At 41.6% G+C, this 22,803-nt stretch overlaps 1 protein-coding gene across 2 annotated transcripts in view; it reads left to right on the top strand.

The window, feature by feature from the left end:
- Positions 1-22,803, top strand: part of nrp2b (neuropilin 2b) — a 119,098-nt gene that overhangs the window by 74,956 nt on the left and 21,339 nt on the right. For both annotated transcript variants that reach the window (XM_037788973.1, XM_037788974.1), the window contains exons 12-15: positions 13,071-13,145; positions 14,085-14,249; positions 19,859-20,127; positions 21,051-21,147. In XM_037788973.1, the coding sequence (XP_037644901.1) occupies positions 13,071-13,145; positions 14,085-14,249; positions 19,859-20,127; positions 21,051-21,147 (606 nt within the window). The remainder of the gene's footprint in view (positions 1-13,070; positions 13,146-14,084; positions 14,250-19,858; positions 20,128-21,050; positions 21,148-22,803) is intronic.

Raw genomic sequence — 22,803 nt, 5'->3', positions numbered from 1 at the left:
GCAGGCCTACTGTATTATATGCAATTATAGCCCATTTATTTTACTCTATTTTACAGTTTGTCCAATTAAACTTTATGGTCTCAAACTTAGCTTCAATTCCATTCCTCATTCAGTTAACAGCGTCCTAATGTGAGGACATAATAGATGGAATGTTTAGATGGGTTTTTTTCCTGGTAGATTCGTCCACTTTTTTTATGTCAGTCGACTGTTAAGTGTAAAATCAGGCTGGCCTCGTACACCATTCGTAGCTCTACCTACAAAAAGTAATACACTGTAATTCCTGTATATCCCACAAAATCAATTTGTGTGTAATTCACATAATCGTGAACAAGGAAATATAAAAAGCAGCGAACACCACGTAGGAGGTCAGGGTGGATGGGTAGGTAAAAAAAGCACCAGATTTCAACTTCAAGTCAACTTTGATTTATTTGTCATGTCACTTCCATACTTAAGTTACACCACTTCCAGAGTTATTTTAAGCCAAACTACGATCTTTTCCTAAACCTAAGCAGTTTTTTTGCCTAAACCTAAGGAAGATTTTGTTTTCTGTGAAGACAGAAGTTTATCTTGAAAAGACTGTATGCGTGTAACGAGTGGAAATGGACACGTGTTGCTGGACATTCGTAAGAAAATGAACAAAAAAGGAGAAATTACTTTTTCGTAAGATATCATACGAACCGTTGTATGAGAATACGTTGGTAAAATTTGCATGTGCTGATATAAAAAGGCACAACGAAGTAACAGTGAAACCTTGACATAAAAAAATCAGGGCTCTGAACTGAACTGATTGTATAGCTTGTAGAAGTTATATATCATGAATGGCAGCAAATGATTTCTTTGTAATGGAGATAAATGCGTCCTAAATGTCCAATCACGCTGACTGCGACCTCTGTGATTGCACCGGCCATGTTTCATCCTGCCCATAGACATCGCTTGTTATTGCTGCCTAATGACATCATGCACATCATATCTGCAGCCATCATCTCCAGCGATCACAGCGCGGATCAACCTCTCGGCTATTGCAGGTTCAGTGATTGTCTGCCGGTCTGTCTGTCTCTGTCTGCACGCCAGATGTTTGCCTTCTGGATGTAATCCGTGCAGTTCAGTCCCACTTTACACCACGGCAAACTGCTCCTGCTGCCGTCCCTAAACGCCGCAGACAATCACACACAAAGATAACGTTGCATCTTAGTGGCTTAGAGCGAGTTGATTTAGTGAAATTTCACTTTGTCTGGTTTTTAATTGTCTCCACGCTCAGTGACGTTAGGATGATAACACTGAACAGCACATGATCTCACCAATCGTTCAGCCGCAATCATTTACATGAAAACAATAAAAACAGAAAAACACATCTGAATGAAGACAAAATAGGCTTTGTTTCTCTTCTCGCTTGTGTGTGTTGTGTGTGAGTGTGAGTGTGTGTGTGTGTGTGTGTGTGTGTGCTTGCAAGTTGTACCGGGAGATAAAATATTCAACAGAGTGCATCAGCTTCAGTCCACTGAACCCAGCTGTTTACACATAAGTCACAAGCACACAAAAAACGCACACATTCAACTCTAGTGGTCCTCTCCTCCACACACACACGGCTACACATAGGAAGTAAGATATAAAGTCATACAGGAAAAGGTCTAACAGCACCTTTCCATCTCCGTTCTATGAGGAGAAATCCTGCAACGTCGTCTTCCTTCCTCTATCTACTGTAATACTTTCCATTTATCTAAACAGGCAGCATTCAAAATGATTCAAGCACTGATTTTTTCTTTTCACCAAACCTGATACCCATATTAGGTTCGCCCTTCCTCCCTTTTAAAAAACAGAATTGTAGGAGTTCCCTTCAGCGTACGCGTCGAGCCACAACCCCGCCTGTCTCAGTGCTGCTCGGAATGTGAAGGAGTGAATTAATGAATAAATAAAATATCAGTGTAAGGCTATCACATGTTCACCGACACACTCACAAACACACACACAGGCCAGTCTGCAGTAGATGCAGCAATCAGAGTGGCCTTTCCATTATTCAGTAGTTTGTTTCAGCCCTCTCTTCCCTGACATAAATAACAAACCTGGACCTGTTTAAAGTGTTTGACATCATATAATTTACACTCATATTTACCGCTCCAAATTGGCAATCTACCGTCATACATCATTTACTGGAAATAAGAACACAAGCATCCTCTCATTTACGATTTCCAAAAGTATATTGTGTACTGTATATATGTGTGTGTAGAGACAGCATGCTGTTTTGCTTAACAGACTAGTGTTCATTGTTCAAAAGTAGAGACGAAGCCAATCTGATACGAGGCCAATCACAAACCTCATATCCTCTAAACATCAGCTTTAACAAACTCACAAAGAAATTGCTTTTCCATCACTGCCCCTGTATTGTTTTCGTATTTAAAACGAAGCGCATTGACCTGGCTTCAGGGCTGTAAAACAATTTCCTCACACGGGGAGAGACAATCTCAGTCAGCACCCAATTACAATGAAGAAATCCGAAATTACGGATTCGGGGTCCTTAGGGGGGGCAGACAATGATGTAGTTTAGCATGTCATTATGTGATGTGCAAAAAAACGGAAACAAAAGCCAGAATATTATTGCAGGACTCATTCTGATCATTCACGCTAGGTACGGAGGCAACATGTAATTTAGGTCCTGTAACCCCCAACTATTGGATGTGAGCTGGAAGCTGCTAAGCTGCCAGTTTTGTTCATGTTTTAAATGACTGAGCTATCAGAACATCTGCTATGCTCTCATCTCTTTCACTCCACACCTAGTTGTTGGCAGGCAGGCACATATGTACACACATACACACACACACCACCTGTTTGGCAAAAAGACAAAGGTTTGTTGGTAGTTGTGTAAATACAAGCTTTGGTTTTCATCTCCATTGTAAACTGCAGTGTCATGGGTGGGGCACTGGGGGTAAATAACAGAGAGACACTGAAATACACAGACAGAGAGAGAGAGAGAGCGGCTTTGTGTCCGGTGTCAGAGTGGTTTCATTCATCTGCTGCCATTGTTGCTATTTGGATCCTCCCTTGTCACAAAATGCAGATTCATACCTCCAACAACATCACAATGATCAGCCCAATAGGGGTGCTACATTTGGTAGACTCCTAGACTGTATATAAGAAGTGTATAAGAACCGCATCATCAACCCATTGGTTTGTGGACTGCCGTTTTGAAGCCTTGAGTTCTGCATTTTTGCAACCAGAAGTGACATGAGAGGATGGAGCTGAACACAACTAAACGCTGAATAAGACATTTTTAGGCAACCAAAATGTTACAAATTAACTGTCATGACCTCTCGGTTCTGAAAAGTTCCGGGATTGGATGGGTCACGAACGCCGGTCTCCTGGGTGAAAGTCCGGTGTTTCTTGATCCACCCCGACCTCCCCTCTCCACGGTGTTCGCCACTCTTTATACTTCCTGGTTCACAATTACGTGGATTACATACAAATTGATTTCGTAGGGTGGGATGAATATGTATTACAGTGCATTTACTTTTCGTAGGTGTAGCTACGAACGGTGTTTGAGAACTGCCTGCCTGATGGCTTGTTTCAGTCATTTTTCACTAGAAGATTTGGGTTGTGAAGTTGTGCCCAGTGACTGGCAGTGTGTCAGTTTGAATCTCTGGATGTCCTGGGGAAATACCTCAACAAAACAGACAGCAGCCAGGCCTGGAGAAGAGAACGTTGTACGTGACAAATCCCTGTGGGAATGTAGATTTTTATGGATGTTGTTGGAAAAGTACTGGGTCAAATTCTCATGTAGGAAGGTTAAAATAGCAGTGAGTTTATAACTTAAGTTGTAATATGCAGAGCGAATTATAGCCAGGAACTTTCACTGTGTCTGCCTTTCACGTGTTGATGATGTTGGATCTGGAAAACACACACACACGTTCTTAACTACAGCAGCACCCAGGAGGGAACGTTGTTTAGACGTCTTATTCTCGAACATTCTGGAGGTGTTCCGCTGTTCCAGGTTTCCAGCCAGTCGTTCAGGTTTAGCCAAGTGTGTGTTTGTGTGTGTGTCTGTATGTGTCTGTATGTGTGTGTGTGTGTGTCTGTGTGTGTGTGTCCAACATTGCTGATCGCTTTCACATGTGAGCCGTGGCTCCAGTCCAGATACGTTCATGTGATCAGTGGGATGTGTCCTCACTTACACCCATTCCTCCTGCTCCTCCTGCTCCTCTGCTCCTCCTTCTCCTGTCTTGTCTCAGAGATTATAGTCGTGTGATTTATAAAAACACTACATTTACCAGTAATAACAACAGTCAAATTGCAAAATATTTTTTTAAAAGTATTGAATACATTCATCTTTTTTCTCTGAAGTATGCTGTACTATAAATGGGAGGCATTTTAGTTATGGGATTATACATCCAAGCAAATAGGTTTATACTTGTAATGCTATTCAAAGGGCAAGCAATGGGTAGAAAAAGTCTGGGTAAAGATAAATAAATAAAAAATAAATGTGTTTTGAGTTTGTCACACCACAGAAAAATGTGTTATTAACCTCCCAGCCAAATGTGAATGATTAAAAAAATTGTCAAAGTATATAAAATTAGTTTTAAAAATTGTGAAAACATGTTAAAAAAACGTTGTGAAACGCTGGTGGTGTGTCCACTGAAGGCACTAAAACCACGCCCAATTGCGGGTGAGGGTTGATTACATATGCACTGTTATAGTATACAGTATACGTGTTGCCCATCCCACTGTTGTGTATTACTTTTGCAGAATGTTAACATGCATGCTCTATGGGAAGAGCATAGATTAAAAAAATGAATAAATAAATGTAAAGCCTGCAACTGATTCCATTATTTCAGTTCATAAAGTCACAGATGTGACCCTCCTCGTTTATATCAACACATATAAACACATTGGCTAAAATGGAAAATAATGTTAGAGAGGGAGGTAAAGTGTGCAAATGTTTGTGGCTTCTGCACTCCGTCTCCGCCCCTTTGACTCCCTCCCCATCAGAAGAATTTAATCACGTCTTCTGCCAAGGCTCCTGTAACAACCCCACCACCACCACCACCACACACACTCCACCTCTCCTATGTCTTCACCTACCCTTCTCCCCCTGACCTCATTACACTCATGGATTTGTTTTCCTCTCTTCTTCCTGCTCTCGTTCTTCCCACACTGTTTCTACAAACCCACCTACTTTTATTTTATCCCTCACCTGTCACATCCTTTCAAATTCAAGTCAAAACAAACCTGTTGCCAGCGCTGTCTTTGCTTTATCGTCTTTGAAAGCTAAAATTCTCCCACAAACAGTAAATGTTTCACGACCCCAGAGTCGAGCCAAACCACAGATCTAGAACTGAACGGTTTCCAAACACATAGCTGTACAAATGGAAACCGTTTTTAAAATCTTAGTTCCTGTTTGGAGTTTTCCCAGGACACCAACAGTATGTTCTCATGTGGTTGTCGAGGACAAAGCGCTGGGGTTTCAAGCTCGGCAGCACTGTTCCTGACTTCCAACAAACACAATAGGACATACAGACAAAAGCCATGTTTCCACTGCATTGTACAGCTCTGCTCGACTCGACTCACTTTTGGTCCTTTGCTTTATGCAATGTAGGCGGGATTCTCAGGTGATCGGCGTAGTGATGGTGCTTGAGACAGCACTTGCTGAATTATTTCAATGGCAACCAAACACTGTACAGCGTAGCGTATGTAGAGTGTCCGGCGTAGTTTTGCAACCTACCTTTTTTTTTTAAATCTGTGTAGCGTGAATTAAAGATTGCGGTCGCTATTGACGATTCTCTCTGACCAATCAGTGGTCTGCAGTGTTTTAACTCCACCTTCTAGTATCGACTCAGCTCGCTTGGAACCTCGACTGAGGTGGTACCAAGAATGGATTGGTTCTATTGGTGCCATCCACAACTTTTGTTAATGGAAACGCAAAAATAACCGTTCTAATGTGTAACGAACTGAACTGAACTGAACTGGACTGCTTGGTGGACACGTGCCAGAAGATGTTCCAGTGTCGAGTGCCTGAAAGTCAAGCACACACCCAAAGAAGTTCTGAAGTTATTTTAAACCATAAACAATCACGTCAGGAGGACAGTACAGTTTATCACTTCTTTCTCTTCCTTCTTGAGACATCACACATGGAAACACTCAGGATCGGGCACTGGTTCTTTGTGGGTGCATGTGTGTTTATGCGTGTCTGCATGCAAAAAACTGCTTGTGTTTTTCAAAGACAAATATTTAGGTTTGGCTCGCCACTTCTTTGCAGTATTTCCCAGATATGCCTGCCTCCTTTTCTCTATTTCCTCATCTATCTATTTATCCATCCATCTATCCGTCCCTTGCTAGAGTTTTAATAGCTTATGCAAAAATGCAACTGTAGGATCATAGATCTAATGCGGTTACCTCCTCTTAAATTTTGGTTGACAGTCCACACAGACCAGCAGTAGAGAATAAATCTCTATGTTATTAATATGTTCTGATGTTGGTTAGCTTCTGTGATGGTTAAAACCACAGGGATAATATAGGCATATATTTTCAATGTTGTTGAAGTGTGTAGGATCTGGCAGCATCTAGGTGAGGTTACAGATTGTAACCAACTGAAACTTCCCACTCCGTATGTAGATATAAATAGCTCATTCTCATACTACGGTTCATATGATATCTTACGAAAAACGTATTCCTCCTTTTTCGTTAATTTTCCTACGATTGTCGAGCAACACTTGTCAATTTCAGCACATTACATGCACAGTCTTTTCAAAATAAACTTCCATCATCACAGGAAACAACTTCCTTAGGTTTAGGCAAGAAAGCTACTTAGTTAGGTTTAGGAAAAGATTGTGGTTTGGCTTAAAATATCTCCGGAAGTTGCGTTACTAAAGTACGTAACTTACGTGACAAATAAATCAACATTGACTTCTGGTCAAAAGTCTGGTGTTTTTTGACCCACCCATCCACCCGATCACCCCCTAAACGGCTTTTGCCGCTCTTCATACTTCATGGTTCATGATTAATTACACAGAAATTGATTTCGTAGGACATACATGAAATTACAGTGCATTATTTTTCGTAGGTATAGATACGAACAGTGTATGAGAGCAGTCTGAACGAAAACACAGCGACTCTTATTTTCAGGTGATTATACACCAAAGGAACATACTTAGTAATATTATTTTCAATTTCTGCCAATAGATCCCCCTAATTGTTGCACACTGTTCCTTTCAGTGGGTCTGGTACCCCCTTGAAAATGAGATGATACATCTCAAGTTTATGCAGATACAAAAGATTTGATTTGATGATCAGAGAAACACACAAATATACAAACAGTCTGTCGATCTACCTGTAATTTAATATGGCCAAAAAGTACTGATTGGGCCTTGGAAATTGTTTAAACCATATCCTTGTTAACGTATTTCTGCTTGGTGATCTAGAAAGCTGTCTTTCTTTTCTCCAGAGCAGTTAATGGCATACTTAGCTTAATGGCTTTTGCCACACTTAAACTCATTTCCTTTGTAGCCGACTACTGTTCACAGATGTAGTTAGCCATTCATTGCCAGCAGCTTCTTTTTATCATCCCAGTTGTTGTCGCACTTAGCTTCACACTTAAGGCTACAATTGCAGTCTCATACCTTGTGGTGCTTTGTTGCACATTGGACTAATGAGCAATTCACTGTCTGTAGTCTCCTGACATAAAGAGCTACTTTGCTTCTAGTGTCTCAGCTGTGTAGCGCACGGCTCTGCTGTAAGCTCTATTATTGGTGGCTTTTTAACTACAGTCATGTGCTCGGTCTTATACCACCTATACAATTTACTGGGTTCTCCTTCTCCGTCTACCCGGCATTAAAACTTGTGGTCCAGTGCAGCACTTACCGTAAAACCAGATATTATTGGTAGCTTGCTGTACAATGGGCTAATTAGGCATTTAGTCTCGAAAGAGTTTCCTGCTGTAAAGAACTCATTTTCCCGCCCACTCATCTACAGAAGAGGGAGCCGTAATCAGTCCGGCACTTTAAGCTACACATAAATCAAACCTGCACTTTTGGATTTTAAGTACAGTTTCTGATTTGCCATTCAGATCACTGGCAAAGATTTTCATGCTTTCCACCATTGCGTCTCATTTGATGTCATGCTTTAACATTTAACAGCCTCATTCTTGGTGGTGCCATAACTCAAATTTCGCATACTACTGTAGTTTCCAAGTTTCCTTTCACTAAGAACTCATTTTCCTTCCAAATGTAAACACTTCTTGCATTGCATTGCACATTTTTTATCTGTTAAAAATATACCTTAAAGGAAGATTTGTCAAGTATTTAATACTCTTATCAACATGGGAGTGGACAAATATGCTTGCTTTATGCAAATGTATGTATATATTTATTATTGGAAATCAATTAACAACACAAAACAATGACAAATATTGTCCAGAAACCCTCACAGGTACTGCATTTAGCATACAAAAATATGCTCAAATCATATCATGGCAAACTCAAGCCCAACAACAGCTGTCAGTGTGTCAGTGGGCTGACTTGACTATGACTTGCCCCAAACTGCATGTGATTATCATAAAGTGGGCATGTCTGTAAAGGGGAGACTCGTGGGTACCCATAGAACCCATTTTCATTCACCTATCTGGAGGTCAGAGGTCAAGGGACCACTTTGAAAATGGCCATACCAGTTTTTCCTCACCAAAATTTAGTGTAAGTTTGGAGCGTTATTTCCCCTCCTTCACAACAAGCTAGTATAACATGGTTGGTACGAATAGATTCCTTAAGTTTATTAGTTTCATATGATGCCAGTATCTTCACTCCAGCATTAAAACTGAGCCCACTACTACATAAAAATCGCAAGTTGCGTCAACGCGTTAAAGAAATTAGTGGTGCTAAAACAAAATTGCGTCTGCCTTTGACAGCCCTGATAAAAACATGACTGTTTCTCACATTTGGATGAAAACTGCATTAATGTTTCTAGCAAGTATATCCTGCTATATATGGTGCTGCTGGATACAGCTTGAAAATTACTCTTTAAAAGGAAATTCTACTGACATTAAATAGATACATACAGCAGACATGTTAGCCAGTGGCAACATAACTAAAAGTCATTCACTATAAGTGGAGGTCCTGTTGTAAAGAAGCCATTTTTCCAGCTGTGCGTCTGCCATTCAGTCAGTCAGTCAATCACATACTGTAGTCATTAAGTAAAGGAAACCCCTACCACACACACACCCACCATGTCACCAAGAATTCGAGTAGGGACGACATTCTCTCTTCCTCACACACACACACACACACACACACACACACACTGTGTGTCAGTAGTCATTATTTAGGCTGACAGAGGTAGATTTATACCCAGAGCTCTTTCCATAATTGAACAGTTTTTCGTCTCTCTGTTTCCGCCTCGCCCTGCTCAGTCAGCAGCTTTACAATGAGCCCTTGGGCCTGTGACAGTGTGTGTGTGTGTGTGTGTGTGTGTGGTAAAGTGTGTGCGGTTAACTGAACCAAACACCTTCTATTTCTCAGTTTAAGGTGTGTGTGTGTGAGATAGAGAAAGAGATGGAGAGTCATGGCAGGTTGCTGTAACTCAGCGGTGTTCCGGATGACCTGCCTGCAGAATACAGATGTAAAGATTGGTGTTTCTTTTACATCCCTGTTTAAATCCTGATGTTTAAAACATGACTGTGGCTGCGTTTTCATCCTCATTTTTCCCACACAAGTGACTAAACACACTTCGGCCTTGCAAGAGTCTGTTAGTCAAACAGATAAAAGAAAACTTACTTGTAAAAGGAAGTTGAAAAATGTAAAAGCTGAAAAGTTTATAATCGATGGAGTCTGTATGTATGTTTGTCCTTCGACCTTCTCAACAACCGTTCATTCGATCATTTTCACACTTGGCGGGTGTATTGCTGAGGACCCAAGGAAGTGCAGTGTCAGGCATGAAGTTTTTTGGAAGAGCGATTCTTGAAATAGCTGCAAGCAGCAATACTGAAGGCCAAGCAATCGGCCAAACTGGCACTGCACTAGTTGCATAATAACTACAGTAACAAATGAGTTTAATTATAAACTAATGTATTATTTTACTGACCTTTACAGTAGCCACAGAGAAGGGCCCTGATGGATAGGAATAAGAGGGGGGAAGGAAGATGATGGAGAGGATGAGGGCAGGGAGAGGAGACGACAGACATGGAGCAAAATTGGATTAGACGGGTGGAGAGGAGATGGAGCTAGAAATGGGATGCTGACAGGAGCGGTGTGTGGTCACTAATTAGGAAAATGGTGGTGAGAGGTTGAAAGGGTTGTGTTCCCATCTCCATGTCGCTCTCTCTATGTGTCTCTTTCCCCTCTCTCATCTCCATCCCTCCCTCTCTCCTCCATATGGGGGGCTAATTACAGTGGTAAAGGGCACCAAATTAAAACAGCTTAATGTCAGCAGCTGGGAGCTACTTATCCAATGCTGATATCTAATTCTGCGTATGAATATGTGTGTGTGTGTATGTGTGTGTTGGGTTAGCGATATGAAGCCACTCTGTTTGGGCTTACATAATAATCCTGCATACTTTCACTGTGAGCAGACTGTGCTAACAACTCAATAAAGTTATGCACATACACAATACACATTAGAGCTGCAGTGAACTCCAAGCTATTAGCAAAGGTGAAGAGTTCACACTAAACAACACACACATGCATGCAGATCACCGAGGGAGTCAGTCGTGGAAACATCCAGAACAACCAAGCGAGCAGTAAATCAACAGTGGTCTCAGATTTACTGCGCTGGTGGTTAGAACCGACGTAAAATAACACCAGAGACAGAGTTACAGCCGAGAGAGAGAGAGGAGCGCTGAGAGGTTGAGAGAGCGTAAGAAAAAAGAGCGAAAGAAACAGACGCAATCTTAACAAAGAGAGAGAAAGATCTGTGAAGCAGAGGACAAGTGGAAATCAAAATATGCCCGAAGGAGAGATGACAGACAGAGAGCGAGAGAGTTATGGGGAAGAAAATTGTGGTTGTGGTGAAACAGAAACAACAGTAGATAGGGTTTCGCTTCTTCGCCGGAGAGGTAGAGCGAAAGAGAGATCGAGTTTGTGTATGTGTGAGTAGAAAGAGCTTTTTGTGGTGTTGATGGTGGTTTTGCACAGCAGAACTGAAAGTGGTCAGATTTATTGTGACAAATGAAAGAGAGAAGAGAGATGGGAGGGAGGGGATGTGCGGAGCTGAATGACAGATGTAGTTGGGAGGAAAGAAAAATGAAAGACAGACTGTGAAGCGAATGGCAGAAAATGAGAGAGAAAGAAGTCATTTCTAAGAATAATTTGGCGAGAGGTTTGTGGCTTCAGCCTTGTGCCACACAAGCCTGCCAATCTTCTGTTCCCTGACGTCAACATATAGACTTACTTACACCAGTATGTGTGTGTGTGAAAGCGTTTAAGGAACTTTACCCAACAGTAGAAAACTGCTTATTGAGACCAGAAGGACTTGGGGTTACGCTGACATACCCCACTGCTGACGTGTGCGTGTGTGTGTGTGCCTCTGTTTGATCTATCATATACTGGTCGCATGCTGCTGTGCACCAAGGTCAGTATGAGTGCAGCATCTATCATCATAGTGTTGTGGGTGTGTGTGTGTGTGCCAACCTGCAGTGGGTAAAATGAGCGGCGTGGCCCGGTCTCAGCTCACTGCCTCAGCTCACTCTGTCACTACCTTGATAATGACAAACGTCAGCCTTAATACACAGGCCTGGGAAACAGCAGCCAAGTGTGTACAAACATCGCTAGTTGCCGTATAATATCTTAATCTTGCTTAGCTCAAACATCGCCGCGTCACTGTTAAAATATTATTATTTTTCCAGTGTGTGGTGGAGCAGCTGTAGAGCAAATTGTGAATATTTAAAAGCTTAGACTTGGTTATTGTGCGTCTGTATGACAGTTTGAGTGCATTGGAAGTTACACATAATTAAAGCAGCTCAGCTCAAAGCTTGCTTTAAATATAGAATAAAGTACTCCATATAGTATAAAGTACTCCTTAGGTGTAAGACTCCAGGAGCTATTTAGAAAAGACAGACTTTTTCTTCGACATGTCAGCTAACCGTTAGCGTACTGAGAGGTTCTGTCAGAAAGAGACGTAAGCGTCATAGCAACAGCATTGACGACGACACATTGTTTGGTTGACACACATACGGACAAATCAGTGTTGAATTCAGACCATAGACTGTATATGTAGATGAACAACGCGTCTCCACTTCCTCCCACTGTACAGAAGTGAAGCCAAAATATCTCGGATACGAAAGCTGCCATCTTAATATTTTGACGTCTCACCCCCTTTTTTTTATAGCATCAAATAACTAATAAAAACCAAACTTATCAGAAAAATGAACACTTGAACATACATCAGCGTGATAAGAACGACCTAAAATGACAGAAACCATCTTTGGGAAAAATGTATTTGACGTGTACTTTGACTTTTTAGTTTGACCCATGTCCCATCAGCTAACATGGAGGACTTTACTGCAGCCAGCCACCAGGGGGGCGATCCAGATGTTTTGGCTTCACTTTTGGGGAGCTGTCATGTTGTCCATCTTTATATATAATCTATGATTCAAACATGTGGTGCATTGTTTATGTTTTTATATTGGGTAAGGTAATAATGAGTGCGAGAGAACATGATAAACGTCTGTAAGCGCTGGAAACAAGTATAATACCAATATTGTCATTTTAATTGTGGTGGAAAGCAGGACAATTCAGTGTTTTACAGATATTTGTCAGGAAACCCAGCTTGAACCAGGACAAACCGGGACGTCTGGTCACCGTAGATGTAATATACTGTATGTGTTACTCCTCATTAGAATTCTAACCTGGTAGCTGGGGATGATTGTTTAGAGTTGGTTGGTGTGTTGAGCAGCATGCTGCCGGTGATAGCAACATGCTAGATAGCTTGACATGCTGTTAGCTGATGGTGATGTTGTAGACGAAAGTGAATATAATAAACACTGGGCTTCGTTATGAAAGCCCGCACAATTTTTTGCACATTTTACTGTGTAGTGATATCTTCTGCCATGTCATCTGATTCTATTCTAACCTCTAGTTGTTGTTTTTTCCTGTTGACAGAAACCACCACTGTACCTGACACGGCGACCCCCACCCTGCCCAGAGTGGAACAGACCACTGCTGTAATGAGACCCGGTAAGCACACACACACACACACACACACACACACACACACACACACACACATATACAGCATCTCCACACGCACTCATGCCGAAGTACACATGCGTTAATTTAGCCTCTGTCTCTCGTCCACACACACTCACGCTCTTAAGGTCAAACTCATGATGTCATCGTGCACCACGGGGCCTCTGGGCTTTGAAGTCCGTTAGATTCAAGAGTCCCACAGGAAGCTCTGCTTGAGTGAAAATAAGCTCTCACAGCCTGGATCTCACCTCCTCACACACACACACACACATATTGATGATATGATTTCACAGCTAGAGGTCTATCAGGGAGGAAGTCTTACTGGGGTAACGGTATAGAGATGTAGTTTTCGGAGGGCCTTGTTGATGTATTTTGTTGATACATAACTGAATGCAGCATCAGGAACACAGAGTGCTCTACTTTCTCTATTCTTTATTGTCATTTTTTCATTACCCATGCTTTCTTATTTATGCTCTTTTTCTCCTCTCATGTCTCTCCTTTTGAACTGTACTACTTTCTTTCTATCCATTTTCTGTCTATGTTTGCTTTCTTTTATCATCTCCACTGATCCTTCTGTCTAGCCCATTTTCTCTCCACATAATCTCTCTTTTACTCTAATATTTGTATTCAGCCTGATTTATTGAGATGTCATATTAGATAAGCACTATTACCAAAACATCTAAACACAATGGGAATCCTTCTCAAAGCATCAAAATATAGAGGAGCCTGGTATTATCACACTAAGTCTCATAAAAGGATGAAAAGAAACTGAGAAATAACAAAAGTTTAAATGTGATATGGTGCTAAAAGCACTGTGAAAGTGCTAAAAACAAAAAAAAAAGGTGACTTGCGAATTAGTTGTGTTTACTGTTAGTCAAAGCAGATGCTCTCTATTCACAATGTGTGTGTTTCTTTCCCGTCCGGCAGCCACCACTCCGTCGCTGTCGGCCGTCTGTGACTTTGAGCAGAGCTTGTGCGGCTGGTCGGCTGATCCCCAGTCAGGTGTGAGCTGGTCGCTGCACACGGCCAGCAGCGGCTCAACTGGACACGGCACACATGGGACGAGGCAGGACCTGGCGCTGGGATCAGACAGTGAGTACTGATTTGTTGTATACTATTACATTTTATGGCGAAACCCTTTCTAAGTAATATAAAGAGTTTCAGGTCAGTCCCCAAGTGATGTGTCATCATTAACAAAAATAGAGCATGGCAGAGTCTGTAGTGGAAAAGTGTTTTTTTTTGGATTGAAACAATCTACCAGGCCTATTAAATTTGTTTTTTTTCGAAGGGCCAGATTTGAAAAACAGTGTAGTGCCAAGGGGCCGGATATTTGCTTTTCCTTTTTAATCTTAGTAGGTTGTTCTTTCTAATAAACACAATGTTTAACATCTCTTTTAATTCAGTTTGACTCTCCTAAATTGCCTCTGCTTAAACAGCCTGGGTTAAAACTTTTTTAACAAAATAAGTATTTCTATGCATAACAAGACATAACTAATGAATGGGCTAATTAGCCTCCTAATAAAATTATGTTTTTCTGATAATTTAACAATGTAAACTTGGTGTTTTGTTAGCAAGTTATTTAAATAAAATCACAATAACGTTGCTTTTATCAGTCCGTAACAGCGTCAACAGTGTAACGTTGATGAACGGGAATAAACTCTCATTGGAAGAAATCATTATTATTTAAAAAAACAAAATGTTTTGCATATTTATAAGTTATTAAATGGCCGGATTCAGCCCACAGTCTGCCAATTGAATAGGCCTGCAATTTATTAATTTGAATCACTTCCTCTGCTGTTCCCAGCAACCACATCCAAATAACATTCCCAGAAAGGCATGTTTTTGTTGTGGAAACCCGCTTACGGACAAGCATTTAAAGGAACACTCCACCTATTTTCCACATGACACCGGAAACTACCAGAACAACAACAATAACGTTGAATATATTACAGTACATAGCAGTTTGCCAGTAAAACAGCTAATTTTATTGGCATATGTCCCCAACAACACTTAATTATGCTGCAGTAATTTAGGAAGACTTGCACCAAATTCTTGTAGGTTATGACTGATCCATTCTATTACTATTTAATGCAATTGTAAATAACAATGAAAATATCAATAAATATTATAATAACATGTTTGTTGTACAAAGAAACTAGTAATTCCTACACTATTTATTCTTAAATAGGAATATTTACGATACTTACTTTCATCAGATACATTTTTCTGATTAATCATCACATAGTGAATGAACTTCAACAGCACTTTCAATCTTATAAAACTCCACAGAGTGAGAACCAATAAGAGCATTTCTATCTAATTAAACATTCAAACTTTGTGAGAACTTAATGTGCCCATTAGAACCACGTTCACGTCCTCATCTCTCTGGGTATTCTTCATTTCAAGACATTTCTCATTTTATAAACACAGAAAAGGAATGCATCGTCATGTCGGGATGTTTGAAGACTTCTGTAGCTAATTAAGAGCAAAGTGGTTGTAAGTAGCAGATCCCAGAGCTGGGAGGAACCACTGACAGCAACTATGATGCAAGGATTTCACTCTGATCTGCTAAAAGGGTGTTCGACGACGACAACTTAATTAGAGTTTCTTAAAAACTGTTAACAGTTTCACTTTCACTAACCTAGTTTGTTACTTCTCTCTTCGTCTCTTTTCTCTTCTACTTTTCTCTTTTTAAGCCTCTCTTTTAATCCACAACTTCCTTTTTCTATTCTTGGAGTTTTACTCCTTCCTTCACTTCATCTCTGTGTTTCATTCACTCTTGTAGCATCATTAGCTCCTTTCGTATTCTGCAATTACCTCACGTCAGCCTCTTTCTTTGATCTTTCCCTGTCTTCTTTTCCTTTCTCTTATCCTACATTTTGTGTACTGTTTTGATTACTGTCTTTCAGAGGTTGTAGCGGGCTCAGTTTTAAAGCTAGGGTGAAGATACTGTTATCATATGAATCTATAAAACCTAAGGAATCCATTGTTATGAATCATGTCATGTTAACTTGTCAGGAAGGAATAACTCCAAAATTAGGCTAAATTTTGGCAAGGAAAAACTGGCATGGCCATTTTCAAAGGGGTCCCTTTGACCTCTGACCTCAAGATATGTGATTGAAAATGGGTTCTATGGGTACCCACGAGTCTCCCCTTTACAGACATGATCACTTTATGATAATCACATGCAGTTTGGGGCAGTTTTAGCAGTTACCAGAACAGAAGCGCTCGACATCCAATCGCCGAAAAATTCTTGCAGAAATCTCAAAATGTCAAACGTTTTTTAAACCAAATCACAGCATGGATTCCTTGTTACCCACAATGCTTCTTTTATTCCATCCATCCACTTCTCTTTCAGCTCTAACTCATACTACAGTTTATAAAGTCTCTTTTCCACGTCCGTCCGTCCATCCCTTTCACTCCGTCACTGTGATCACCTCTGTCTCTCCTCGCTGACCTCTCTCCTATTTCCCTCAGTGGTACTTGACTTTTTCCACATCTGTCCATCTTTAATAAGACAGCAGGAGGATAACCAAGACTGTTTTATCCATCACGCACACTTTCACTGCCTCACGTACCTCTCCACCTCTCTCTCTCTCTCTCTCTCACACACACACACTCATACTTACTGTACTTGCAGGCACACATCGCCCACAGCGGTCTGATAAGTCAGATGATGGCTTTGACAGAAGTGCTGCCTTAGCTCTTCCGCTCCCCTGAGGCGCCACACACACACACACTAACACACACTTACACAAACCTCTCAAGGTGGTACTGCCCGCGTATTAAACACTCAAGGTGTGTGGGTTTGTTTCCCACACACACACACACACACTCGACCTTGCCATTCACCAAGGTTTTCTCCGTATCTGTTGAAGCCATCCAGTTTCTGGTTGACTGAGCAGCTCCTTTATAAACCGACAGGGCCGTGACATAAGGCGAGGCTCTACATCACACCGGGCTGCTGTGTGTGATGAGTGTGTGTCTGTGCGTGTGTGTCTATGCGTGTGTGTGTGTGTGTGTAATTGACATAACGGCGCCCCGGTGTCCGACTGTGTTAGACAGCAACATGACATTAAGTCTTGTTCTACAGCAACATTAGCGCGGCACCCTGTCTGGAAGCTGTCTCCGTATGCAAATCAAATCCCCAACCCATGTCATTGAAAGCCCCTTTTAGGGTTTTAAAAGAGAAAATCCGACCCGAACAGAGCTCGTAAGTTATTCTTTTGATCTCAGATAGAGAGAGACTGCATTTCTGTACCCTGTGGAGATTTTCATCGAAAGAAACCCTTCACGCTGCTCGTCGTTGGAAGTGGTTTAGTTATTGATAAGGAGAGGAAACGAGACTAAGGGAGGGTTGAAAGAAGAGACAAAAAAATCAACATTATAATATAATTTAACACCTGATGATGTCACTTTGAGCTGCTTTGATGTGAACCAAAAGGTGTCACTGAGATGAGATGATTGGTCAATTACGGTATTCTACGGTTGGTTATTTCTATATAACAGACTGTTGCTATGTATAACAGACCGTTGCTATGGGTGTAGTTCTGATTTTGGACTCGGGTGGACCATTTTTGTGTAAAATTATTGATTTCTTAAATAAGTAGTCGTGTAATAAAAGGGGGAATGTACAGCTAACAGGTCATTGTTAATAAAATAAACCCCTTCAGGGCGATGCATGTCAGGGTTTATTTCACAACAATGACCCGCTCGCTGTACATTACCCCTTACATAAAAATAAATTGAATTGAAACCAACCAGCTTCTTTTCACAGGAAGTTAGGTTAGGAAGCTGTCGTGGTTCACCTTAACTTCACTGACTAGTGACTCATGTGGCTAAATAAGTCAACATTACTTTTAGTTTCACACGGGACACGAACACCGGTCTCCTGGTTGAAAGTCCTGCGTTTGTTTGACCTGCCCGCCCTTAGCGGACTCTCACGCTATTATTATTACGTCACTTGTTCCGACCGTCAAATAACGCCGCGGGTGGTTTTACATTTGAGTTAGTTGCTAAAGGGTTCCTCTCTGCGTTGCCATCCGATGACGAGGGGCGCAAGAAATGTCCCAGTCATGCTTTGCTAAGTGCAGTTATCTCAAGTGAAAACACCACGCACTTCTTCTTTGCCCATGCTCACCTTTTGCCATTCAGCCCTGTGTAGAAGTGAAGGTTCATACACATCTCTGCATTTAAACTTAGAGAAATAGATACTGCACACATCTACATAAATGCAAAACAATGAATTCATACTCACACACAAATCTCTTACAAGTACACACACACACACACACTCTGACTGACAGATGAACTCACACACACATACAGATTCAGACATAAACAAAGATACCCACAAATGAAGTGCGACACTCAAGCTGCAAACAGACACCAACACACACACACAAGCATCCACACATCCCCCCCTCCCTCCGAGCCAATCCTACATGCCTGCCTATCCCTCCCATGGAGAGTTGTTAATTAATTCCCTCCCTTTGTACGTTCACCAAGATCAAACGAGGAGAAACAGAAAAACACTGCAACTTTCTCTAACTGTACTTAATGAGCAGCGGTAATTGAGGTCCCCTTTTTTCAGTGCCTCCGAGTGAAGAAACAGAGTTACCTCAACCCAGATCCATTATTCATTAAGCATGATGTGCTGCGAAATCTGTCAAATGGGAGGGAGGGAGAACAGATAGATAGATAGATAGATAGATAGATAGATAGATAGATAGATAGATAGATGTTTCTTTTGTCTCTTCTCTCCTCTTTCTTCTCTCTCTCTCTCTCTCTCTCTCTCTCCTTATGAGGTGTCACACACCGCGTCTGTCTGTCGATAAAAAGACTATTTGCAGCTCCAGCAAAGCTTTTACTCTGCGGCCATAATAGACAAACTAGACATACAGCCAAACACAGCAGCACGCTAATGATTATGGTCCTGTTCTGGGTGGGGAAAACACTGTAGCGCTGCCTTTTTCTCTCTCTCTCTCCCTTCCTTTTACCGTCTTTGCTCTCTGCCCATCAATTCTTTGAGCTGAGAGGAGAGAAAGGAAGTGAATTAGATTAAAAAAACTGATAGTGTGTGTAGAGAAAGCCTACACACACACACACACACACAGCTCCACTACACGTTGACGAGCATTGTGTGACGGTGTTGGTATGATGGCTGTGCTGACTAAGTAGCAAAAACAGGGAGAGCAACAGAACGAGGTGTCAGCATTCAGAATGATTAGGCCTGTTTAGCATGTGTGTGTGTGTGTGTGTGTGTGTGTGTGCATGTGTGTTATTTGTATCCATAGCCATTAGCGGCCATGATGAAATGGCAGTCTCATTTGTGGTTTAAGCCTCATACCACAAAATGATGGAGGTAATGGCTTAAACGCTAAGCAAACCACATCCCACTGCACTATTACATCATGCTGTACGTTGGGGCCTGTTTCACCAGCGAGGACTGAATCTGCTTTGTGCAGCAGCACTGTCACAAATCAGGAAATTCATTAAAATGGAATCCATTAAATGAATAAAATGCAAATAGCGCGGACGAAACCATATATTTGGCTTCATATTTACATCCCTACGCTAAAGGGGAGTGGTGATGAATCAGTTTAAAGTTCACTAATTTATCATTTGGTACAAGTCATTTATCTGAAATACATCAGTGATCTTACGTATGCCACCTCTCCCTCTCTTCCTTTTACCTCCAGATTTCTCAGGGAACTATCTCCACCTGGACGCCGGCGCCCACACCCAGCGCAAGCGAGCCCGGCTGCTGAGCCCCGAGGTGGGGCCGGAGCGAGGCCCGCTCTGCCTCCTCTTCTACTACCAGCTGCAGGGGGAGGCGCAGGGGAGCCTGAGGGTGCTGCTGAGGGACAACGACCAGGAGGAGACGCTGCTGTGGGCTCTGAAAGGAGACCAGGGGCCTCACTGGAGGGAGGGCCGCACCATCCTGCCGCAGAGCCCAAAGGAGTATCAGGTAAGTGTTGGTTTTGACTGCAGCGAAACAGTCCTTTACTGCTCTGTGCTATAATTGATCTTTGCTGCACATATCCAGGGACAGAAGCACACAGTCTCTAGTTAAAGGGTAACTTTGGTATTTGTCAACCTGGATCCTATTTTCCCCTGTTTGTGTGCCCGTTAAAGGGGCTGTAATGTAATCATTTGGGGCAACCTGGCACCGTCAATTTACATCCACTAAAAGTGTTTGTTTTTGCCACTGACAGGCTCAGATTGTTATTCTAAGTCTGACAACATTATGGAAAGGATCCAACAGAGAAATAAAAAACTTTTTCTTACCTTTTGCTTGATCCGGTCGGTTTATTATTGTGTGTCTCGCTCTGAAACCAAAATATTCAGCCATGACATTAAAAAACTTTTAGATAACACTACGCTTTCTGTACTCCAACACAACAAACTCTGACAACACCGGTGTCCCATGGCACTCCTTTCTCCAACTCTCACTCATGTTTCCACCGTCGTCTCTTCCAGCAACAAGTCAGATGATACATAACAAACAGGAAGCAAAAGATAAGAAGAGCGTATTGTTTCTCTGTAGGGTCCTTTCCATAATGTTGTCACACACTTATAATAACAATCAGGGCCTGTCAGTGGCAAAAACGAACACTTTTAGAGGACGTAAATTGACGGTACCAGGTTGCCCCAAATGATACATGATACATGATACATGATTACAGCCCGTTAAGCGGCTGCAGCGTTCTCCCTCAATACTGGACCAGTTTCGAAGACATAAAACATGGGAAAAATAAGGTCCAGGTTGAAAAATACTGAATTTACTCTTTAAAGTGATGCAAAGTGAATGATTAAGGAACACTTTAAATAGAAAGAGAAAAAGCCTAGAAAGAGCCTATTATAATATATTTCTCTTCTTCTATCTTCCAGGTGGCGTTCGAGGGCTTTTTTGATCACCCGACCAGAGGCCACATCAGAATAGACAACATCCACATGAGCAACAGCATCGAGCTGGAGGAGTGTGAACGTAAGTCTCATGTCTACCTGTCTCCGTGTTTATTAAGATGTCACTATATATTCTGTCTGTCCATCTAAGTCTCTATCTGTCTGATTCTCACCACACCGCTTATGCCATGTTTTCACCAGAGACCGGTTGAGCGAGAGAGAAGGGATAAAAACTCATAATGTTTCTCGTTTACACACACAGAAAAACACACACACACACACGTAAAAATATATATATAAAAAAAGAAAGTAGGCCACAAACGGCCTTTGGGCATGGATTCTAATCTATCTTTCATATCTCCCTCTCTCTATCTCCTTCAGTGTTTTCCTATATCACCCCACCCCACCGTTTTATGACTCTTCTGGTGCTTTCTCTCCGCCGCTTTCTCTCAGGCTCTCTCTATCCCAATAACCTCCTCTTCCATTCAGTCTGGGCCACCACTCGGCCACAGAGCATCAAATAACAATGTGTGTACTTGTGCATGTAGTTATTCTGTCTGTCTCTCTCTCTGTTACACACACAGACACGAGCTGGCCAACGGTACTACTGTTAATAATGATTGGCTTATTATGGAGTTATTACTGCAACAGAAAATGCAGACTTACCTGAAACCCAGACTACACACAGGATTAGGTTTTAAATCCTTCACATTTCCTCGTCTGACAAATATAATTTCCACACACAGTTTGCTCTCTCAGCCATGGGAAGTAATGGGAATATTGTTATCATTTAATGTAGTGAAGCAGCCCTTCACTCAGCACAGCAGGACACTGATAGTCAGCCTGATGGGAGCACACACACACACACTAATGTATAATAACGTGTGAAAACCACCACAGTTGGTTTTACGTTAATAACAATGGCACGTGAAGACACACACTCTTGTTAACTGGCTTCAAGCTGCTTCTCTTTCAACCCAATTTAATTGAGCCTGGTGTTAATCCGTCTCATCTCTGTTCAACTTCTTTTTCATTTAAATTCTTATCCACGACAATAAAATCACGCTGAGGTCTCCAGTTGTTCTATTGGTCATCTCACAGGCACAGGCTGATTGTATGTTTTAAATGAGACCTATAGTAAATTAGGGCAGATTTGTTCAATGGGAATTTTACACATAAAGATAAGTTTACTAGTCATGAGGAGCAATGCTTAAGCTACTGTATGTTCACACTACGAGCGACAAAAGCTACAAAACAGCCAGCGACACTGTTACCGAGTCGCCGTGGAAGTGTCGCTCTAGCGCTCTTTGACGTAGTTATATCGTTAAATAGCACTGGGAACTTGCTAACGGAATGGAACAGGGCAAAACAAAAACATATGATTGGTAGACGCCTCACGGTATCATTGGAGCGCTGGAAAAAGTTGAGGCCAGCTCAACTTTATTTGTAGCACGTCAGTTTGTAGCTTCATGTCACCGGCTTCCACTGAAAATGACCTGTAGCCTGTTGCTGTGTCACATTAGCTGGTGAAAAAACTGTTGTATGAAGTCTTCTGTGGCTCTGGAGGAGCTTTATCAAGTCAAAAGATAACAGTTATGATTTCACCAGGTTTATCTCACTTAGTGCTTTTACCACGCAGTAAGGGAATAATGAAAGACTCAGTCTAGGAATTAAAAGTCAGGATATCTTGGCCTCTGCTGCTTCAATTTTGACTGTTCTTATTTTAATATTGTGTCTC

Source organism: Sebastes umbrosus, chromosome 13 (genome assembly GCF_015220745.1).
Source record: "Sebastes umbrosus isolate fSebUmb1 chromosome 13, fSebUmb1.pri, whole genome shotgun sequence".
Taxonomy (NCBI): domain Eukaryota; kingdom Metazoa; phylum Chordata; class Actinopteri; order Perciformes; family Sebastidae; genus Sebastes; species Sebastes umbrosus.
This window is presented reverse-complemented; position numbering and strand designations above follow the sequence as displayed.